General features: G+C 42.3%; 1 protein-coding gene across 1 annotated transcript in view; it reads right to left on the reverse strand.

Moving 5' to 3' along the window:
- LOC109904392 (calcium-binding mitochondrial carrier protein Aralar2) overlaps positions 1-24,470 on the reverse strand; it is a 100,710-nt gene extending 76,240 nt beyond the window's left edge. Inside the window, exons 1-5 of the mRNA XM_031788915.1 lie at positions 24,357-24,470; positions 23,338-23,385; positions 22,719-22,861; positions 13,352-13,467; positions 10,998-11,137 (exon numbers count right to left, since the gene is read on the reverse strand). Of these exons, the coding sequence (XP_031644775.1) occupies positions 10,998-11,137; positions 13,352-13,467; positions 22,719-22,861; positions 23,338-23,385; positions 24,357-24,422 (513 nt within the window). The 5' untranslated portion in view covers positions 24,423-24,470. The remainder of the gene's footprint in view (positions 1-10,997; positions 11,138-13,351; positions 13,468-22,718; positions 22,862-23,337; positions 23,386-24,356) is intronic.
- Positions 24,471-24,707: the final 237 nt, after the last annotated feature.

Genomic DNA, 24,707 nt, shown 5'->3' on the forward strand with positions numbered 1-24,707 from the left:
CATAGTCATTAGATTTTTTTAAAACTCTGTCTATAGTGGAAATGCTGACTGACAGAACTGATGTTTGCGAAGATATTGTTGTCATTTATGATTACACTTTGGATCTCTCTTAGCCTGATGGAATTGTTGACTATGACCATGTGGCAAATGTCTTGTTCTTGCTGATGGCTGAATACTGCTGCTCTGCCACCAGCATGAGGTCGTTGTGCAGTCCTATATATGACATGTAGAGCTACTCTGCCATCAGCATGAGGTCATTGTGCAGTCCTATATATGACATGTAGAGCTGCTCTGCCATCAGCATGAGGTCGTTGTGCAGTCCTATATATGACATGTAGAGCTGCTCTGCCATCAGCATGAGGTCGTTGTGCAGTCCTATATATGACATGTAGAATTCACAAAGAGATCATGTTACAGATAGTGTATTGTATTCAAATTGTGCTGTATTACTGTATTACTGTATATTCCGCATACATATCTTACAGTACATTGTGATTTTCAGACTTGCATTTACCTTTACAATAGTTGCTGTATTGTTGTGAATGAGATGCTGTAACAAAATTAAAGAACAAGTACATATTTACCTGTTTTCCCTATGGAATGTTTGCACAATTGATGACACTGTGGACCTGTTGACATTAGGCTGTACTCTCCGACCAGCCTCTTCCATTGTCAGACCATGGTTTATAACACTGTGGACCTGTTGACATTAGGCTGTACTCTCTGACCAGCCTCTTCCATTGTCAGACCATGGTTTATAACACTGTGGACCTGTTAGGCTGTACTCTCCGACCAGCCTCTTCCATTGTCAGATCATGGTTTATAACACTGTGGACCTGTTTACATTAGGCTGTACTCTCCGACCAGCCTCTTCCATTGTCAGACCATGGTTTATAACACTGTGGACCTGTTGACATTAGGCTGTACTCTCCGACCAGCCTCTTCCATTGTCAGATCATGGTTTATAACACTGTGGACCTGTTTACATTAGGCTGTACTCTCCGACCAGCCTCTTCCATTGTCAGACCATGGTTTATAACACTGTGGACCTGTTAGGCTGTACTCTCCGACCAGCCTCTTCCATTGTCAGATCATGGTTTATAACACTGTGGACCTGTTAACATTAGGCTGTACTCTCCGACCAGCCTCTTCCATTGTCAGACCATGGTTTATAACACTGTGGACCTGTTAGGCTGTATTCTCCGACCAGCCTCTTCCATTGTCAGATCATGGTTTATAACACTGTGGACCTGTTTACATTAGGCTGTACTCTCCAACCAGCCTCTTCCATTGTCAGACCATGGTATATAACACTGTGGACCTGTTTACATTAGGCTGTACTCTCTGACCAGCCTCTTCCATTGTGGACCACAATTGCGGCTAATTTCATCAGGGACTCTTACTCTTTGCCTTCTACCTCTTCCTCTTTTATGTCTTCCCCTAACACCACCAACACGCATTCTTACACATCTTCTTATTTCTCTTCCACGAGCATGTAGCTACTGTTCAGAGTTGTGATGTTCCTCCATGTTCACAAATGGTAGTGATTGTGCTGTGTGCAAGCTCCATATATATGCTTCCAAACTTGATTTGTTGATTAGTAAGATTGTGATTCCTATTTCATTACTATGTCACCTGGCAGGTAATTTGCCAATTTAGCAGACCTTACTAACATTCCATGTCATTGATATTTATTGAATATACATGGATGTCTGACTGATTTTGATCATTGAATGGATAATTTTGCATGTGATGGTTCACAGTGAAATCATGTTTAGAAGTTGTGGAAGAGTATGACAATTTCACTGAGAATCAACTCATCAGTTTTGATCAGCCATGTGCATGTAGTTATTGTGCAAATTGTAGACAATTGTACTTAATCTTTTGCACACGTGCCAAAACACGTCATTTGCTTAAATTAATAAGAAATTCTAATCAAGATACTAATTGTTCAGAGATTTGAACTTATTGTTTTGAAAAAATATATTCTCATTTGAGAATTGAGCCAAAGCTATTGAGAAAAACTGTAAATCACACAGGCATAGATACCATTTAAATCACACAGAGACAGGCATAGGTACCATTTAAATCACACAGCGACAGACATAGATATCATTTAAATCACACAGACAGGCAGAGATAGCCTTTAAATCACACAGAGACAGGCAGAGGTAGACTTTAAATCACACAGAGACAGGCAGAGATAGCCTTTAAATCACAAAGAGGCACACATACACTACATGACCAAAAGTATGTGGACACATGCTCGCCGAACATCTCATTCCAAAGTCATGGGCATTAATATGGAGTTGGTCCCCACTTTGCTGTTATACCAGCCTCCACTCTTCTGAAGACTTTCCACTAGATGTTGGAACATTGCTGCGGGGACTTGCTTCCACTCAGCCACAAGACCATTTGTGAGGTCAGGCACTGATGTTGGGCGATTAGGCCTGCCTCGCAATCAGCGTTCCAATTCGTTCGATGGGGTTGAAGTCAGGGCTCTGTGCAGGCCAATCAAGTTCTTCCACACTGATCTCGACAAACAACTTCTTTATGGAACTTGCTTTATGCACGGGGGCATTGTCATGCTGAAACAGGAAAGGGCCTTCCCCAAACTGTTGCCACAAAGTTGGAAGCACAGAATTGTCTACAATGTCATTGTATGCTACAACGTTAAGATTAGAGGTCGACTGATTAATCGGAATGGCCGATTAATTAGGGCCGATTTCAAGTTTTCATAACAATCGGAAATCTGTATTTTTGGGCACCGATTTGCCGATTTAAAAAATAATCATAATAATATTTTTTATTTAATTATATACCTTTATTTAACTAGGCAAGTCAGTTAAGAACACATTCTTATTTTCAATGATGGCCTAGGAACGGTGGGTTAACTGCCTCATTCAGGGGCAGAACGACAGATTTTCACCTTGTCAGCTCTTGCAACCTCACAATTAACTAGTCCAACGCAATAACGACCTGCCTCTCTCTCGTTGCACTCCACAAGGAGACTGCCTGTTACGCGAATGCAGTAAGCCAAGGTAAGTTACTAGCTAGCATTAAACTTATCTTACAAAAAACAATCAATCATAATCACTAGTTAACGTGATGATATTACTAGATATTATCTAGCGTGTCCTGTGTTGCATATAATCTGACTGAGTATACAAGTATCTAAGTATCTGACTGAGAGGTGGTAGGCAGAAGCAGGCGCGTAAACATTCATTTAAACAGCACTTTCGTGCGTTTTGCCAGCAGCTCTTCCTTGTGCGTCAAGCATTACTCTGTTTATGACTTCAAGCCTATCAACTGCCGAGATGAGGCTGGTGTAGCCGAAGTGAAATGGCTAGCTAGTTAGCGCGCACTAATTGAGTTTCAAACGTCACTCGCTCTGAGCCTTCTAGTAGTTGTTCCCCTTGCTCTGCATGGGTAACGCTGCTTCGATGGTGGCTGTTGTCGTTGTGTTGCTGGTTCGAGCCCAGGGAGGAGCGAGGAGAGGGACGGAAGCTATACTGTTACACTGGCAATACTAAAGTGCCTATAAGAACATCTAATAGTCAAAGGTTAATGAAATACAAATGGTATAGAGGGAAATAGTCCTATAATTCCTATAATAACTACAACCTAAAACTTCTTACCTGGGAATATTGAAGACTCATGTTAAAAGGAACCACCAGCTTTCATTATGTTCTGAGCAAGGAACTGAAACGTTAGCTTTCTTACATAGCACATATTGCACTTTTACTTTCTTCTCCGACACTTTGTTTTTGCATTTTTTAAACCAAATTTAACATGTTTCATTATTTACTTGAGGCTAAGTAGATTTTATTGATGTATTTTATTAAGTTAAAATAAGTGTTAATTCAGTATTGTTGTAATTGTCATTATTACAAATAAATAAATAAAAATGGGCCGATTAATCGGTATCGGCTTTTTTGGTCCTCCAATAATCGGTATCGGCGTTGAAAAATCATAATTGGTCGACCTCTAGTTAAGATTTCCCTTCAATGGAACGAAGGGGCCTAACCCGAACCATGAAAAACAGCCCCAGAACATTATTCCTCTTCCACCAAACTTTACAGTTGGCACTATGCACTGGGGCAGGAAGCTTTCTCCTGGCATCCACCAAACCCATATTTGTCTGTCAGCCTGCCAGATGGTGAAGCGTGATTCATCACTCCAGAGAACACGTTTCCACTGCTCCATAGTCCAATGCCGGCGAGCTTTACACCACTCCAGCCAAAGCTTGGCATTGTGCATGGTGATATTAGGCTTGTGTGCGGCTGCTCGGCCATGAAAATCCATTTTATGAAGCTCCTGACGAACAGCCATTGTGCTGACGTTGCTTCCAGAGGTAGTTTAAAACTTGGTAGGGAGTGCTGCAACCAAGGACAGATGGCTTCAGCAGTCAGGGGCCCTGTTCTGTGAGCTTGTGTGGCCTACCACTTCGAGACTGAGCCTTTCTTGCTCCGAGACTTTTCCACTTTACTATAACAGCACTTACAGTTGACCGGGGCAGCTCTAGCAGGGCAAACTGGCTTGTTGGAAAGGTGCCATCTTATGACAGTGCCATGTTGAAAGTATAGGTCGACCGATTAAACGGAATGGCCGATTAATTAGGGCCGATTTCAAGTTTTCATAACAGTCGGAAATCTGTATTTTTGGGCACCGATTCTCCTCTCTCCCCTGTCCTGTCCTCTCTCCTTTCCTTTCCTCTCCTCTCTCCTTTCCTTTCCTCTCTTCTCTCCTCTCTCCCTTCCTTTCCTCTCCTCTCTCCTTTCCTTTCCTCTCTCCCCTCTCCTCTCTCCTTTCCTCTCTCCTCTCCTCTCTCCCCTCTCTCCTTTCCTCTCCTCACTCTGCTGCTGTGGGGTGACTCTTGTGTTTCTCTCACCAGCCCAAATCGCCCATTAAGGCACTCCAGGGGATACACACACACAAACTGACTGGCTAATCACCTAAGTGGTCACTATTTCACAACACACACATATACACACACGGCACGGCAGCTTCCTCCTCTGTGGTCCACAGAGACAACAGACAGGCTCATGGGAAGACTCCTGTGGGGCTTTGAAATTAAAAGCCATTATCACTACCTGTGACCACACGTCTGGTGAGACACACTGTAAACAAACCTCAAACACAATACCGCTTCGTCATGGCTCATACTACAAATACCAAAATTCAAACAACTGTAAAACTACAATACACATATGCTACTTACTGACTTTATTTGAGTCAATTAGAGATATTATTGAATAATACATTCATATGGATGTTGGGACTTCCTCTCTACCATTCTTTATCATAAGAATAGCCTGCAACACAATATTCAAAAAGTACTGCACATCAAAATCTGTTAGCATGTATTCCTGCGTATAAGTGTTTGTGACTGACATTTAGAGGCTGATAACATAACAGGCCTCCGGCTACACTCACCAACCCCAGAGAACACTTTCAGGAGATTGACACCTACAAAAAGCTTAATAGAAAGGGGGAGAATTGCTATTGACATTTCTCCCAAAAGAGGTGTGATCCGCAAAACAGGTTTCTGTGAGAGCAGGGTGTCAATAACACTTTCTGCATATGAGCTCGTCAGCTACCTACCGCCATTTAACGATCAATTAGGAAAATCATCATTAGGGGTGGTTATACTAAATGTACTGAGGAGGTCCAAAATGGAAGCCATCATCCAAAGGAACATATTGCAAATAAACATAAATAACTTGTGAAAGAGACATTTTCATAATCAGAATTTTTTTCAGTTATTTTTATTTTTTTACATTCTGATGAATAGGTTCAAATTGGGGGGTGAGGGGGGGGGACTACCACAGAGAAAAACATCAAATGAAAAGAGAGCTGGAGCAGTATAGTCAAAAGAAGAGAAGGGTGGGAAAAATATCCCTGTGCTACAGAGACTGGAGCAAGACAACACTAAGCAGAGTTAGGAGCTGCCTGCCACAACCACATGGAACAACAGAACAATTGCGTCCCAGAATGTAGCAGTTTACGGGTTTAGCCACTTTTAGCCTGTTAAAACGTAACTTATTACAACTGTGAGTGTTTTAGAGACATGGTTTTCATTTCAGGAGGAGAGATGAACGACCAATACCCAGACTACCACGGCATTTACATTCACTTCAATTGTCTCTGGATTGGATGGAATAAAAAACATTTGACGAGCCACCTCTGTTTTGGGTTTCAATACGAGAGGCGTTGGCGTCTTTCCCGCTGTTTAAGGTCTTTAAACAATGGAATACCTGCAGGAGAAAAACTATACAGATTCCCTCGAACTGTTCCCTCTGGTTCCGATCAACACAAACCAGGTTAAAGTCATTACTGACCCTTAAAGCTACAGACTCTGGGATTCAGGTTTTTTGCAGCTACGTATGTGAATATCAAGCGTTGAAATTACCATTGAAAACACAACCCAAATTGTGGACTGTAGCTTTAAAAAGCTCAGACATAACATAACAAAGCCACTTTAATGCCCTCCATCCATGTTCAGTGTGCCAGCCAGCACATCTGACATAGCTATTGGCTACCATGTGCCACCTCTACGCATGGCATACATCACCAAACCACGCTATGTACACAACAATGTGAAGTCACTCAGCCCTTGGTTGGCATCCACGACACAAGAGGGTAAAAAGAATGTCTGCATCCCAAATCACACTCTATGCCCTAAATAGACACACATCAAGTAATTCTGGAGAATCTCTGGCTTCCACAGTGACAGTAATTGGCGAGAGAGCCCTTATGAGAAATTTGCAGCGCGAACGTTTTCCGGGATAATCCCATCTTGTTTGCATCTGGCCCGTCATCATTATGGATGAATACAACACACATGTAAACACAAAGTATAAGGATGAGAAACCCCATCGAGAAAACCACTGAAAACTAACCTCGTTATTTACAGTGCGTGTTGTATGAGAAGCATATTACATTTTCCGGTGATTAACTGTGAGATACATTACTTCAATCTGTATTATCTTTACCATTCACAACACAAATAGGAACATAATTTATAGTCTTTTCAAATAGCAGTGTTGTCAAATAATTGAGGAATATGAATAATAGTTTGTTAAAGTCTTAAAGATCTTCACTCAGGTCTCAGTGGGTTCATAACAGCACTGTTCTCCTCTACTACTGAGAACACACTTCAATCACAAGCCCTGAATTAAATAAATTGACTAAATGAAGTGAGTGAAATAGGAAATGTGTATTTCATAGTTGAGCTATGAGCATTACTGCTGTACTCCTGGTATGAAGTATTGGAAACCAGTGGAGTGGAACTGGGCAAGCCATGAATGCAAAATACATTCTCTACTCTAACTGACTGCACCTCACACAGACACAGACACACGCACATTAACACACACACACACACAGACACAGACACACGCACATTAACACACGCACACACACACACACAGACACAGACACATGCACATTAACACACACACACACACACACACACAGACACAGACACACGCACAATAACACACACACACACAGACACACACACACACACACACTTACACAATATCAGTGTGTTCTTCACAGTGTGTAACCCATCTGGTCCAAGTTAAGTGTAACATAGAAAGCTCATTCAGATATAGTGAGTGTAGATGAAAACTTGGCACGGCCGACCCCCCACTCTCCCTCTCCTCCACTCGCCCTCTCCCCTGATTTCACGTCTAGACATCATATTGGAAAATGGCTCGCACACCACAAATACAGAAGGAATGCGGCAGCAGCACAGATTATACTACGGAGGAGAAAATGTACCCTGTTTTGGATAGAAGGGTATACAGTGGGGAGAACAAGTATTTGATACACTGTCGATTTTGCAGGTTTTCCTACTTACAAAGCATATAGAGGTCTGTAATTTTTATCATAGGTACACTTCAACTGTGAGAGACGGAATCTAAAACAAAAATCCAGAAAATCACATTGTATGATTTTTAAGTAATTAATTTACATTTTATTGCATGACATAAGTATTTGATACATCAGAAAAGCAGAACTTAATATTTGGTACAGAAACATTTGTTTGCAATTACAGAGATCATACGTTTCCTGTAGTTCTTGACCAGGTTTGCACACACTGCCGCAGGGATTTTGGCCCACTCCTCCATACAGATCTTCTCCAGATCATTCAGGTTTCAGGGCTGTTGCTGAGCAATGCGGACTTTCAGCTCCCTGCAAAGATTTTCTATTGGGTTCAGGTCTGGAGACTGGCTAGGCCACTCCAGGACCTTGAGATGCTTCTTATGGAGCCACTCCTTAGTTGCCCTGGCTGTGTGTTTCGGGTCGTTGTCATGCTGGAAGACCCAGCCACGACCCATCTTCAGTGCTCTTACTGTGGGAAGGAGGTTGTTGGCCAAGATCTCGCGATACATGGCCCCATCCATCCTCCCCTCAATACGGTGCAGTCGTCCTGTCCCCTTTGCAGAAAAGCATCCCCAAAGAATGATGTTTCCACCTCCATGCTTCACGTTTGGGATGGTGTTCTTGGGGTTGTACTCATCCTTCTTCTTCCTCCAATCCAAACACGGCGAGTGGAGTTTAGACCAAAAAGCTCTATTTTTGTCTCATCAGACCACATGACCTTCTCCCATTCCTCCTCTGGATCATCCAGATGGTCATTGGCAAACTTCAGATGGGCCTGGACATGCGCTGGCTTGAGCAGGGGGACCTTGCGTACGCTGCAGGACTTTAATCCATGACGGCGTAGTGTGTTACTAATGGTTTTCTTTGAGACTGTGGTCCCAGCTCTCTTCAGGTCATTGACCAGGTCCTGCCGTGTAGTTCTGGGCTGATCCCTCACCTTCCTCATGAACATTGATGCCCCACGGGGTGAGATCTTGCATGGAGCCCCAGACCGAGGGTGATTGACCGTCATCTTGAACTTCTTCCGTTTTCTAATAATTGCGCCGACAGTTGTTGCCTTTTCACCAAGCTGCTTGCCTATTGTCCTGTAGCCCATCCCAGCCTTGTGCAGGTCAACAATTTTAACCCTGATGTCCTTACACAGCTCTCTGGTCTTGGCCATTGTGGAGAGGTTGGAGTCTGTTTGATTGAGCATGTGGACAGGTGTCTTTTATACAGGTAACGAGTTCAAACAGGTGCAGTTAATACAGGTAATGAGTGGAGAACAGGAGGGATTCTTAAAGAAAAACTAACAGGTCGGTGAGAGCCGGAATTCTTACTGGTTGGTAGGTGATCAAATACTTATGTCATGCAATTAAATGCAAATTAATTACTTAAAAATCATACAATGTGATTTTCTGGATTTAGTTTTAGATTCCGTATCTCACAGTTGAAGTGTACCTATGATAAAAACTACAGACCTCTACATGCTTTGTAAGTAGGAAAACCTGCAAAAATCGGCAGTGTATCAAATACTTGTTCTCCCCACTGTAGGTGGAGTAGGTCTATGTTGGTGGTTACGTCACTTAACTGTAATGGAAAACTAATTCCAGCGTGTTCTAAAATATACCCTCAGTGTTTCATTGATGACTAATCAGGTTAATATGGCTGGCTGTGTTGGGGAAACAGGACGAAGTAGAATCAGGTTAATATGGCTGGCTGTGTTGGGGAAACAGGACCAAGTAGAATCAGGTTAATATGGCTGGCTGTGTTGGGGAAACAGGACCAAGTAGAATCAATTAAATATCTCTGGCTGTGTTGGGGAAACAGGACCAAGTAGAGGAACCTGAGAGTGTGTATCAAGCCAAGGCTGGATAGGCATCCCCCACACTGAATACAGACACACACACCATCAGCATCACACACAACCTGGATACAGACACACACACACATCATGGGCATCACACACACTGAATACAGACACACACACATCATGGGCATCACACACACTGAATACAGACACACACACATCATGGGCATCACACACACTGAATACAGACACACACACATCATGGGCATCACACACACTGAATACAGACACACACACATCATGGGCATCACACACACTGAATACAGACACACACACATCATGGGCATCACACACACTGAATACAGACACACACACATCATGGGCATCACACACACTGAATACAGACACACACACATCATGGGCATCACACACACTGAATACAGACACACACACATCATGGGCATCACACACACTGAATACAGACACACACACATCATGGGCATCACACACACTGAATACAGACACACACACATCATGGGCATCACACACACTGAATACAGACACGCACACATCATGGGCATCACACACACTGAATATAGACACACACACCATCGGCATCACACACAACCTGGATACAGACACATATCATTGTCATCACACACAATCTGAATACAGACAGACACACCATCGGCATCACACACAGTCTGAATACAGACACACACACCATCGGCATCACACAGCCTGAATAGACACACACACCATCGGCATCACACAAGGCCAGAATACAGACACACACACACCATCGGCATCACACACAGCCTAAATACAGACACACACACCATCGGCATAACACACAGCCTAAATACAGACACACACACCATCGGCATAACACACAGCCTGAATAAAGACACACAGACCATCGGCATCACACACAGTCTGAATACAGACAAGGAGGTTATAGTAAAGGTCAAACACGAAAACTGATGTGGTTTCATTGACTTTGTCAGAAGAAAATTCCATACAATAATTAATATACAGGGTCTGAAGGCAAAATGAAAAAGACTTGACAGACAGATAGACAAAGTCGGACACGAATGGAGAGGATGAAATTGAGAGCAAGATAGAAACATTGACAGAGAGATAAAGAGGGAGACGCATATTTAAACGGACATCTGACTGACAGAGACACATTGACGTGGACAAAGAATTTGCTCAGACAGAAAGAGAGAGCGTGAGAGAGAGATTTGCGAAAGAGAAAGAAAGAAAGAGAGACAGTCTATGTGACTGCAAGGTGATATAGAGAATTTTAACCCACCAGGAGGAACTGGGTGAACTCTCCATAGCTGAGGTGCTTGGTCCTCTCCATGCCGAAGTGCAGCCGCATGAACTCAGAGTCCCAGTTAAAGGGGATGTGCTGATGGTTTGTGGTTTGGCTGAAGACCTGCTTCACGTCCTCTGAGGAGAGACGAGACGAGCACCTTTAATGAAATCAGTCCCCTTTTCATTCAGACAATGTTGACAGACTACTGTAGATGGCTGGTTAGCTGTAGCATTGCGTCACAAGACTCGGTTACTTGCAGACATGGTGGACATTGTTGTGTATTATGTCAAAAGGTATTATTTTGTATCAAGTCATTGGAATGATCATTGACCAGTTTTTTAAGAGATTTCATATGAGAAAAGTATGTGTTAATAACGATGAAAGTTACAGGTTCCTGAAGCCACAGGGCTCAACAACGATGATGGATTGACATCTGATGGAAGCATTAGACAGTACTGTAAGCATACTGTAGCTATAAAATATGTGAAGCTATGTGATTACACACTTTTAAAATTCTGTATCAGTCTCAGCCAATAGAGGTAATGTAGGTGGGAGACATTGAACACCAGCCCAAATGATTACACCCTTATCAGATAAACCAAAACAAACAGAGCCAAAGGAACCTGCTCCTTACTACGCCACGAAACCAGAAACGTGTTTCAAACCTGCTAGTATGTATCAGTGTAACTAAGAGGGGAATAAATAACTTAAAGAGAAATTAGAGAGGGATTTGGGCCGCACACTAGAAATATGGAGTGTGATTTTTCCCCCAGTCAGGGCCTACCTTTTGGAACAAGACAGCTCCAGCAGGTTTTACACTTTAATGAGGCAATAAAAATGCTGCATTTACTCAACAGTGTAACACTGCAGTGCCATTCCCCATTCCAGACCTGCCGTTTATATTATCAGCCTTTATGGACCTGTCAACACCCAGGCAACCTTTTATCCTCTTTTTTATCTCTTTGGCTGCAGTACAATCCCGTTTTAACATGCATTCATGTCACGGTTTGTGGAACTCTATTCCACCAAATTATGGATGTATTTTTATGAAACACTAAGAAATAACAGTATATTCATCCCTTCATGTAAAAATATATGTTTTTCCGTGTTCACTTAATATAAATTACACAGGTTACTAACAAACAAGAAAAGAGAGTACGAAAATGTTATGAAAAGAAATAAGAAATCAGAACAAGCCATTGATGTTGAAAAACAAACTGTCTTTAATGCAGCTAAGCCGCAGCAATGAATGCTTTTAATAAGTTATAAAGGAGCGACTTGTTATAGTGGTTGAGATGGAGAAGGCCATTTCATCTGATTAAAAAGCAAAGAGAAAAGAGAAAATGATGGAATGGATCACAATAAAGTGACTTTGACAAGACCATAATCTCAGACACAAGTTAAAATGGTAGCAGAACATGAGGTACAGACAGCAGTGTATGGGCATGTGAAATATTTGACTTCTTATTGCATCTCCTAGCATAGCCACAGTAGCATGCATGTAGGCTATATTCATTAACCTTTTAGAAGGCAGAAAAACAACAGACCTTTTAATTACTAAACCAGATACACCAAGCCACAGATAAATAGTCTAATTGAGCTTTTAAAATATGAAAATTAACATATGTGCATATATAATGAACCACAATGATCTTACTCCCTGCCGACGAGCAACAATTAGAATGGAATTTAGTTTCTCTCTGTTTGTGCCCAAGATATGTGTGCTGCATTTCAAATCAGTCCTAATGTGCTAATGTGGCACACCTACAGAAGGCAAAATTAGGGTTGTTTAAATCAATTAGGGAAATGTGAAATGAGCAACACGTACAAATGTCTCCTCTTCTAACCTCTGGGCTCGGAGGCTTCTGGGTAATGGTGCCAATCACATACACACTCCCCTCCTCTCCGACAGACATGTCTTCTCCCCCTCCACCCCTCCACCCTTCCAAAACCAATATCTGTCATCCTGTCATCTCCATAGGGGTGCTTACACTGTCACCTTCATAGGGGCTAAGGTTACTGTCATTGACTCTGATGGTTATGTGTGACAATATAATTTTTTGTCATTTTGAGAGAGTAAAACATATTTTATTATCAACTTCTTCCAAAATAACAAAATGTCCAATGAAATTTACTTTCAGTAAATAAAAGACCTCACAGTGTACTAAGAATTATTCCTTCACTTACATTTTAAAAGCCTAGCTATAAGTGTAAACATTTTGTACTTCAACGGTCACCTGCATATCACAGGTCTCACAGGTCTCTCATATGTCACAAATCATACCAGGGGATTAGAGGGTTAGAGCTAAAATAGAGCTGTCAATCAAACCAGAGGGAAGGTTACGTACCGTAGGTGGCTGCTCCTTTGCCAGTCTTGTCAAACAGCAGGAAGGCGACCATGTAGAGAGCATCTGGAGCACACAGGACCGACTCAAAAGCCACAAACTCCTGGAAGGAGATCAACCTGAAGGAGAGAAAGAGAGAGAGAAGGAGAGGGAGAGAGAGCGAGAGTGAGAGACTGTTGTGTTGATGGTATCCTCAATGAAATGATAAAGTATACAGACCACATATTCCAATCTGCTTTACTTAAACTCTTAAACATCATCTTCAGCTCCGGCATCTTCGACAATATTTGGAACCAAGGAATAATCACCCCAATTCACAAAAGTGGAGACGAATTTGACCCCAATAACTACCATAGGATATGGGTCGACAGCAACCTTGGGAAAATCCTCTGCATTATCATTAATAGCAGACTTGTACATTTCTTCAGTGAAAACAATGTACTGAGCAAATGTCAAATAGGCTTTTTACCAAATTACCGTATGATAGACCACGTGTTCACCCTGCACACAATAATTGACAAACAATCAAACAAAACAAAGGCAAAGTTTCTCATGCTTTGTTGATTTAAAAAAAAACTTTGACTCAATTTGGAATGAGGGTCTGCTATACAAATTGATGGAAAGTGGTGTTGGGGGTAAAACATACGATATTATAAAATCCATGTACACAAACAACAACTGTGCGGTTAAAATTGGCAAAAAACAGGGATGCAGCTTAAGCCCCACTCTCTTCAATTTAGATATCAACGAATTGGCAAGGGCACTAGCACAGCCTCCAGCACCCGCCTCACCCTACTAGAATCTGAAGTCAAATGTCTACTGTTTGCTGATGATCTGGTGTTTCTGTCCCCAACCAAGGAAGGCCTACAGCAGCACCTAGAACTTCTGCACAGATCCTGTCAAACCTGGGTCCTGACACTAAATCTGAGTAAGACAAAAAAGGTCCAGTTCCCAGGACCACGAATACAAATTCCATCTAGACACCGTTGCCCTATTGCACACAAAAAGCTATGCATACCTCGGCCTAAACATCAGCACCACTGGTAACTATACATACCTCGGCCTAAACATCAGCACCACTGGTAACTATACATACCTCGGCCTAAACATCAGCACCACTGGTAACGATACATACCTCGGCCTAAACATCAGCACCACTGGTAACTATACATACCTCGGCCTAAACATCAGCGCCACTGGTAACTTCCACAAAGCTGTGAACGATCTGAGAGACAAGGCATGGGCCTTCTATGCCATCAAAAGGAACAGAAAATTCAACATAACAATTAGGATATGGATAAAAATACTTGCATCAGTTATAGAACTCATTGCCCTTTGTGGTTGTGGGGTCTGGGGTCTGCTCACCAACCAAGAATTCACAAAATGGGACAAACACCAAATTCAGACTCTGCATGCAGAATTCTGCAAAAATATCCTCAGTGTACAATGTAAAACACCAAATAATGCATGCAGAGCAGAATTAGGCTGATACCCGCTAATTATCAAAATCCAGAAAAGAGCCAATAAATTCTACAACCACCTAAAAGGAAGTGATTCCCAAACCTTCCATAATAAAGCCCTAACATACAGAGAAATTAACCTGGAGAAGAGACCCCTAAGCAAGCTGATCCTGGGATGTTCAAAAACACAAACAGACCCCCCAGGACAGCAACACAACCAAATCATGAGAAAACAAAAAGATAATTACTTGATACATTGAAAAGAATTAACAAAGAAACTGAGCAAACTAGAATGTTATTTGGCCCTAAACAGAGACTACACAGTGGCAGAATATCTGACCACCGTAACTAACCCAAACTTAAGGAAAGCTTTGATTATGTACAGACTCAGTGAGCATAGCCTTGCTATTGAGAAAGGCCGCCGTAGGCAGACCTGGCTCTCAAGAGAAGGCAGGCTATGTGCACACTGCCCACAAAATGAGGTGGAAACTGAGCTACACTTCCTAACCTCCTACCAAATGTATGACCATCTTAGCGACACATATTTCCCTCAGATTACACAGATCCACAAAGAATTTGAAAGCAAACCCAATTTTGATAAACTCTCATACCTACTGGGTGAAATACCACAGTGTGCCATCACAGCAGCAACATGTGTGACCTGTTGCCACAACAAAAGGGCAACCAGTGAAGAACAAACACCATTGTAAATACAACCCATTTTTATGTTTATTTATTTTACCTTTTGTACTTTAACTATTTGCACATTGTTACAACACTGTATATAGACATAATATGACACTTGAAATGTCTTCATTATTTTGGAACTTCTGTGAGTATAATGTTTACTGTACATTTTTATTGTTTATTTCACTTTTGTTTATTATCTACTTCACTCGCTTTGGCAATGATAACATATGTTTACCATGAATTGAGAGAGAGAGAGAGAGAGAGAGAAATTGTGAGAGAAATTGTGAGAGAAATAGTGAGAGAGAAGTGAAACAAATAAAAAGAAAGTTGAATGTGAGGCTATCCGGTAAAAGTATACTCAGATAATGTCATGTTCCACAATGAGAGAGCAGAGAAGGACTATCAGCATCACTAGAACACATTTTACAGCACTTGTTGTGCAATCATTTAGAGCAGAACTATAGAACACAAGTTTCAACTTATACAACACTGGATGACAAAACCAATTTACAGAACAGCCGATCAATCTATGAAAATCTTAATAAGGGTAGGCTACTTCTCAGCTGAGTGAAATGTCAAACTTAATGAGAATGATTTCATGTCAGTGTTGTGTCTGAGTTGACTGCTATAACGTTGACGGGCAACTTTGCACATGTACAAATGATTTCATATGAAGTTACACATTTCCCCCTCTGCCATGATAAACAGGTGTATATCTATATACAGTGGGGAGAATAAGTATTTGATACACTGCCGATTTTGCAGGTTTTCCGACTTACAAAGCATGTAGAGGTCTGTAATTTTTATCATAGGTACACTTCAACTGTGAGAGACGGAATCTAAAACAAAAATCCAGAAAATCACATTGTATGATTTTTAAGTAATTAATTTGCATTTTATTGCATGACATAAGTATTTGATCACCTACCAACCAGTAAGAATTCTGGCTCTCACAGACCGACCTGTTAGTTTTTCTTTAAGAATCCCTCCTGTTCTCCACTCATTACCTGTATTAACTGCACCTATTTAAACTCGTTACCTATATAAAAGACACCTGTCCACACACTCAATCAAACAGACTCCAACTTCTTCACAATGGCCAAGACCAGGGAGCTGTGTAAGGACATCAAGGATAAAATTGTAGACCTGCACAAGGCTGGGATGGGATACAGGACAATAGGCAAGCAGCTTGGTGAGAAGGCAACAACTGTTGGCGCAATTTTTAGAAAACGGAAGAAGTTCAAGATGACGGTCAATCACCCTCGGTCTGGGGCTCCATGCAAGATCTCACCTCGTGGGGCATCAATGATCATGAGGAAGGTGAGGGATCAGCCCAGAACTACACGGCAGGACCTGGTCAATGACCTGAAGAGAGCTGGGACCACAGTCTCAAAGAAAACCATTAGTAACACACTACGCCGTCATGGATTAAAATCCTGCAGCGCACACAAGGTCCCCCTGCTCAAGCCAGCACATCTGGCCCGTCTGAATGAACATCTGGATGATCCAGAGGAGAAATGGGAGAAGGTCATGTGGTCTGATGAGACAAAAATAGAGCTTTTTGGTCTAAACTCCACTCGCCGTGTTTGGAGGAAGAAGAAGGATGAGTACAACCCCAAGAACACCATCCCAACCGTGAAGCATGAAGGTGGAAACATCATTCTTTGGGGATGCTTTTCTGCAAAGGGGACAGGACGACTGCACCATATTGAGGGGAATGGATGGGGCCATGTATCGCGAGATCTTGGCCAACAACCTCCTTCCCTCAGTAAGAGCATTGAAGGTGGGTCGTGGCTGGGTCTTCCAGCATGACAACGACCCGAAACACACAGCCAGGGCAACTAAGGAGTGGCTCCATAAGAAGCATCTCAAGGTCCTGGAGTGGCCTAGCCAGTCTCCAGACCTGAACCCAATAGAAAATCTTTGCAGGGAGCTGAAAGTCCGTATTGCCCAGCGACAGCCCCGAAACCTGAAGGATCTGGAGAAGGTTTGTATGGAGGAGTGGGCCAAAATCCCTGCTGCAGTGTGTGCAAACCTGGTCAAGAACTACAGGAAACATATGATCTCTGTAATTGCAAACAAAGGTTTCTGTACCAAATATTAAGTTATGCTTTTCTGATGTATCAATTCCTTATGTCATGCAATAAAATGCAAATGAATTACTTAAAAATCATACAATGTGATTTTCTGGATTTTTGTTTTAGATTCCGTCTCTCACAGTTGAAGTGTACCTATGATAAAAATTACAGACCTCTACGTGCTTTGTAAGTAGGAAAACCTGCAAAATAGGCTGTGTATCAAATACATGTTCTCCCCACTGTATATCTTTCTATCTCTCTATATTTATATATCTTTCTTGCGGTCTTTCTCTCTCTCTCTCTAAATTTCTCTCTCTTTCTTTCTATCTATCTCTCTCTCTCTATTTCTATGTCTCTCTCTCTCTCTGGATGTGTAGTCTGCAGCATGTATGTGTCACTAATATCGTTGTATTTCACTTCTTTATGATATTACTACAAATGGCCATACATCATCTACAAAAACAGGACAAAGATACCAACAGGGTCATTTGAACTCCCATGGGAGCCCCTGGGGACAACGGCGCAATCTAGTCTTAATTCATACGCGGTTCAAAGTTGCCTGAAGTCCATTATGAATTTCACAAATGGATACAATAATTATGCGGGGTCAGTTCTAATGAGCAATCCCCTGAGCACACATCTCTAATCTATTTCAATTTCCAGGGGAGAGATGATTACATTTTCCTGGCAACTCTAATTAATTTTGTTACTGATGAAATTCAAAGAGGGATTAATTGGGAATCTGTAGGCTTGTAGGTATGCTCTGCTCTGTCTGCCTTGCGGTGTAGAAAAATCGGAAAGAGTAATTGTTTTATTGACTTAGCTAGCTGGCGGTTTTCAAACAGGGGCCTGCTGGTGGGGTTTGGGTGGAGGTGCACAAAAGTGCCCTGCTACAAGCTAATATGGGTACAGCTCTTGTGGCTGGAACCATATTAAATGTTGAAAATTAAAATTGGTTGAAACATAAAAACTCTTAAAAATGACCAATTTAGAAGGTCATTTCGTGAGTTACTGTAGACAAACTTCAGAGGACTGCAGGAGAGAGAACAGAGAGACTGCCTAAAATGCAGTAGGGAAGTGCAGTAGGATTTTTTATGTGCATCTGTTTACGTTGGTGAGCATTTCAGTAGTTATGAAGCCATGGATTATGACAATGTTACTGTAACTTGTTGATTATCAGGGGTTGATTAGCAGGGGTATTAAGATGACTTTGGGAGATGTGAGAGGGTTCTGGAGGTATTACAAACACTATGGTGAATGTGCCAGGGATGAGGATTATGATAGTTGATTAGCATTCCTATGACTAGGGGCTCCCGAGTGGCGCAGCGGTCTAAGGTGCTGCATCTCAGTGCAATAGGTGTCACTACAGTCTCTGGTTCAAATCCAGGCTGAATCACAGCTGGCTGTGATTGACAGTCCCATAGGGCGGTGCACATTTGGCCCAGCGTCGTCCAGGTTTGGCCAGAGTAGGCCATCATTGTAAATAAGAATTTGATCTTAACTGACTTGCCTAGTAAAATAAATAAAAAACAACTACAGAACAATTACCCCCCCAAAAAGAGATGCCAGCACGTTGTAATGCAAACAAACCATCTACCAACTAATATGGCATGTGACCAGATTGTACATTGTCTGAGTGCACAAAAACATATGCATTTACAAACATGAGACTACAGTATGTGTCCAGGAAATGTAAGATATAAATCCCAACATGTGCAGTTAATGCTATACTAAATGGAGAGGATTATTTTTCATTTGAAATCAGTAGCTATTCAGTCAATATGATCATGCAGTACATGTGGCCCTTTCTTAGTCCGAGTGAGAGGTCAACAAAGGTTGAAAGTGTATCTCTATACAAAGTCGATAAGTAGGTAAACATCCTTGATGTCTTTGTTCGAGGGTGTATATGATGTCTACACTTTTTTTGTCATCTTCAGCTGGTAAACACAGCTCCTAGAAGAGCTATCCAGGACCTACAACACTGTTTACAGCATAAACATTTGGGCGGGTTAGGCTGGAGCGACAGCTTTTATCCCTGATAGTAGAGGGGTAAGAGGACACCTTCAATGATCCCCTGTCCCTGCTATTGTCACTGACATCCTTCCACCCAGAGGTGACTGCTGGCTAGCTGACTGGCTGGCTGGCAGCCGGGCTGTCTGTCTCGCTAGCTGTCCGGCTGGTGGGCTGGATGCTTTGGGTTCTTCCAAGCAGGCACACCAAAATACACATGTCTGGCTGGAAGGACTGCTATTTTCCCAGCATGCTCTCTTTACAAAGTTTTAACCCCCAAGAGACTTGGGAGGGGTTTCACACTTGGAAGAGTTTTCCATCGAAAAAGAGAGGGGGGGGGGAGCAAGAGAGAGAAAGAGAGAGCAAGAGAGAGAAAAATAAAATGAGATAGAGAGAGACAGGGAAGGAGGGAGGCAGGAAAAATCTCTGACACATCTTTCCGACAGCAGCAGGGATGTCTACATAGACAGAAAGGGAGTGTATCTATCTCAGCCAAACAAGTCTGGGGAGGCTGAATAACAAGAGAGAAAAGTGATTTCAAGGCAGAGAGAGAGAAACTGTGATGGCCGTCAGTGAGTGTATCACCTAATTTACACAGTCACAGAGGGAGGCAGAGAAATGCATTACACTGTTTACGTACACCCAAACCCCCTCTACTCCGAAAAAAAACAATTACCCCTCCCTGACTTATCTCTGTGAAATGGAATCCAACCTGGGGTAAAAACTACAGCAAGACGCATTAGAGAGAAAAAAATGTATGCAGTATGCACATCCTGAAAAATACTGTAATTTAAGATAGAGGGAGTATATGAAAATACAATAGACTCTGTGGATTATTTTCTTAGTTTATTTTCTTTCAGGGAGCTCACTCAACAGGTTCTTGTCAAAAACAATGTATTTCTGTTTTCTGTGAACATAAAAGGGGGTGTTGTTGACACGCGCAACCATTGTCTGTTCTCTCTTCCTGCGCTAGGCATAATCATCCATCTCATTGTCTAACGGAAATCATAACATCTTTTTAGGGTTCACTGGCAAAAAATAACAAAATACATGGCGACTAACCTACAATGTCAACTGTAAACAAAATGGATGCATTCAAACAAAGGTCTCTGATTTTGTGGCTTTGATCAAACTATCAAACCAGACATTTCTGCTCCCTTGTCATTTCCTATCCCCTCCCCACCACCCCATCACACCAAATGAGGTTTAGATACAGAGACCAAGCCATGGATTCCTAATAGATTTATCCCTTAATAGCAGTGATGCCGTCGCCATTTATCTGGCTCCCAAATCCACACAATGCAGGAGTGCTGAATGGCACGGGCAATTACAGTGCATGTGTGCAGCCAGCCAGCCTCCACTCCATTTTAAAGCAGGCCTTCATAATGTGAGCAACATGACCGCATGCACTCTGCTCTTTGCTGGAGCCCAGGTGGTTGCCGTGGCAACGCGCTTTTTCTTTTTGACTTACCCTAACATTTTATTGCCCGTCATTATGTATCATTAAAAACATACATATTAATGTAAAAAATAGGGGTGATGGGGGGAGAGGGGGATAAGATGAGATGAATTAGGCTAGCAACAACCAACAGAAGGAAGGGAACAACACCTGACAAATGGGCTTTGAGGATTTGTAGGATTCTCTTTTTCTACTAAATAAATCAGATACATTTGTGGTAGAATAAGTGGTTAGCAAAACATTATTAATTGTTTATTGGATTGAATCCTGTGTATTAGAAAATAAGGGCTAGGGGAGTACACAGGATCAAAGCCAGATACAGTATATACACACACTGGCCAGTTTATTAGGTACACCACCACGTTCACGAAAATGATTCACTCCTACAGACAGTGAGTCATGTGGCTTGCAATATAAAGCAGGCAGGCAGGCATCGAGGCATTCAGTTACTGTTCAATTGAATGTTAGAATGGGCAAAATGAGTGACCTAAGCAACTTTGAGTGTGGTATGATCTTTGGTGCCAGGCATGCCGGATCCAGTATCTCAGAAACGGCCGCCCACCTGGGCTTTTCATGCACGACAGTATCTAGGGTTTCCCCAGAATAATGTGACAAAAAAACATACAGCCAGCAGTAGTCCTGTGTGCGAAAACAAGCAGTATTCAGAACGGCATCTCCAAACACACAACTTGTCGATCCTTATAACGGATGGGCTATTGCAGCAGACGACCACACCGGGTTTCACGCCTATCAGCTAAATACAAGAAGAAGCGGCTCCAGTGGGCATGCGATCACCAACAATGGACAATTGAGGAGTGGAAAACCTAGCCCGGTCTGACAAATCCTGGTTCCTGTTGGGTCATGCTGATGGCAGAGTTAGGATTTGACTCAAGCAGCATGAGTCCATGGATCCTACCTGCCTGGTGTCAACTGTACAGGTTGGTGGCGGTGGTCAACCTCTGTCCAATCAGCATCAACTGCGTGATGCAGCATGGACTAACATCCCTGAGGAACGTTTCCGACTTGTAGAATCCATGCCCCGGAGAATTCCGTTTGTTCTGGAGGCAAAGTGGGGTCCGACCCGGTAGTAGATTGGTGTACCTAATAAACTGGACATGTATATATACTGTATATAGATATATGTGCTGAATGCAAGTAATGGTGAATAAAAATACTAAAACAATCCCTGTTGTCCTGTGTTTTTCTCCACAATGTTAAATTCATACCTAGGGCTCTACATTTTCCTGACCATGTGACTGATACAAAAACCTCTTGGGCCCTTGCTATAAGGACAGCAGGTAGCCTAGCGGTTAGAGTTTTGGGAAAGTACCCGAAAGGTCGCTAGTCGAATCCCAGAGCCGACACTGTGAAAAATCTTGATCTTGGCGAACCCTGGCTGTTACCCCATTCTTGGGGGAGTTGGGATATGCAAAAAACACATTTCCAATTCACATTTGAAATAGGACAATCATGACCACCCACCAAATTATCAAAATACTCCAGGTCCTTGTCATAACCAACCTATAACTAGGCCTAATGCCTATGCTTCTCATAGTCAGGGCCTGTATTCACAAATTGTCTCCTATTCATTATGATTAAAAAGCTAAACTGATCCTAGATTAGCACTCCTACTCTAATAGGCTTTGTGATAAGAGCCCTGATCTTCTACACACCCATCTTTCTTCTGGTCCACTACCCCAGCCAGCAGTGAGGTGGCCTCATCAGACAGCCTGATGTCAGTGTGTGCGTGGAGGAACCGGGTCACAAAGTCCTCCGGAGACATGTAGTGCTCATCATTTTTCTGGATGCTGGCATACTGCAATGGCAAATGCATACACACACAAAAACGCATGCACATGCACACACACACAGACACACACACAGACAGGCAGACAGAGAGAGACACACACAGAGAGACACACAAACACACACAGACAGAACTCATTGTTGATTTGTTAATATATGATCTACTTATTGAGGAAGACACTGTACACATGTTCAAACCTTTGGGCTGACACCTAACTTGAGATCATTCGCATGTAACTTGAGACTTTCGCATAAATCATGCATTGATGTCAATGGTAGAAATTTGAGTTGTGCAGGGATCTCAAGTTAGGATTCAGACAACAATGGGGAAAACCATGAATGTGCTATTGACTCTTGTTTAGGTGACTTGAGCCAGAAGAAGGCCACAAATTAATGCATTATTAACAATGGCTTTCCAGTACATGAAGTTGTCTTGTATGCAGAGTGCAAAGGCAACATTGGTGAATATATTTTTACACAACTCACCTTTAAAAAAATAGCTTTCAGCTCAGTAGGGTCAGCCCTCCTTTGTCCCTGGAGAAATTAAACAAAATTACATGAAATTACATCAAAGACCACAGTTACCAATCAACATAATCAACAACCAAGCTCTCATTAGCTCAATATTGTAGTAATAACCTGATAATAATACACTTTTTTTAAATTACAATTCTATTAACAGGCATTTAGGAGAATGTTAACTTAGCCTACATGTCTTGTTAACAGTAAGATATTTTACTCACTTTGTAGTAAAAGTGAGACATGCTATTTTGACCATGTTTAGGATTCAACAAGTCAATATTAGGCCTACTCTCTTTTTTATATACAGTGATCTAATGAAATGGGCTGGTCATACTAACAGAGGATCCAGCTGTATACAGGTCATTGGGGGAGGGGACACTTCATTCAAAACAGTGGCACGAGGCACATGACGACACAAAGCACGTGCTGAATGTATCTTGTAGAATGTTGATACATTTTCACATTATGTGAAATATCTGCGGCAATGACGCGAGTAACAACAGTAGCCTGCCTATATTACTGTATGTATATTGGGAGAATCGTCATATAGCATAAAGCTACACAAGGTTACCAGCACTGAGCTTATAAAGCTTACCAGGCTTAGAGCCGGCTTCACGTCAAACACGTGCTTCCTAATCAGCCAGTGGCTCGAGAAGTGTGACGGACAGAGACCACCGGTTTCAGTGGCAAGTCAGTCTGATAACCGGATTCCGCATAGTGCATCACAGGGAAAGGCTGTATCCCATTACCTCCTCGCTGTAAAGCCCCAATGTCATTGCCACTGGCTAATGTTAACCTCGAACATCCTCTTATCCGGCTAACTAACGTTAGTAGCTAGCTGGCTAGCCATCTATCAATAGATGGGGGAGGAAGTCAGTGTGTGAGAATGTGGTCCGTGCGTTCAGAGGTGTCGTTGTATATTCTGCCATTGTCTATTTCACCTACTGACAAAATGTATTTTTCCTCGAACAAGGTGAACTTACCTTTGCAGCCATAGCAAGATTACTGTCAACCAACCAAGCCCACTCTGACCAAGCAAACCCGGTCATTTTCTTTTGCTTGACGACGTTCCCATGGAAATCACGCGCGGCTGTCGGATGGTGCAGAGAGGAGCTTAAAAAGGCGGCTAAGTGTTCACGTGGTATAGAGCGGTCAACAGGTAGCGTGGTATGTAGCTGTTAACCGGTAGAGGTTGTCAGTTTGGCATCGTCATCATGTAACCATCCATATTACTGTTCATTAATACACTGTTACTACACAGGTATTAGAGGAATGTGTTTCCAATGAATTACCAATTGGCCCTATGCCTACACAAGCCCTGATGCATTTAGTTA

This window comes from Oncorhynchus kisutch, linkage group LG14 (assembly GCF_002021735.2).
Source record: "Oncorhynchus kisutch isolate 150728-3 linkage group LG14, Okis_V2, whole genome shotgun sequence".
Classification (NCBI taxonomy): Eukaryota; Metazoa; Chordata; class Actinopteri; order Salmoniformes; family Salmonidae; genus Oncorhynchus; species Oncorhynchus kisutch.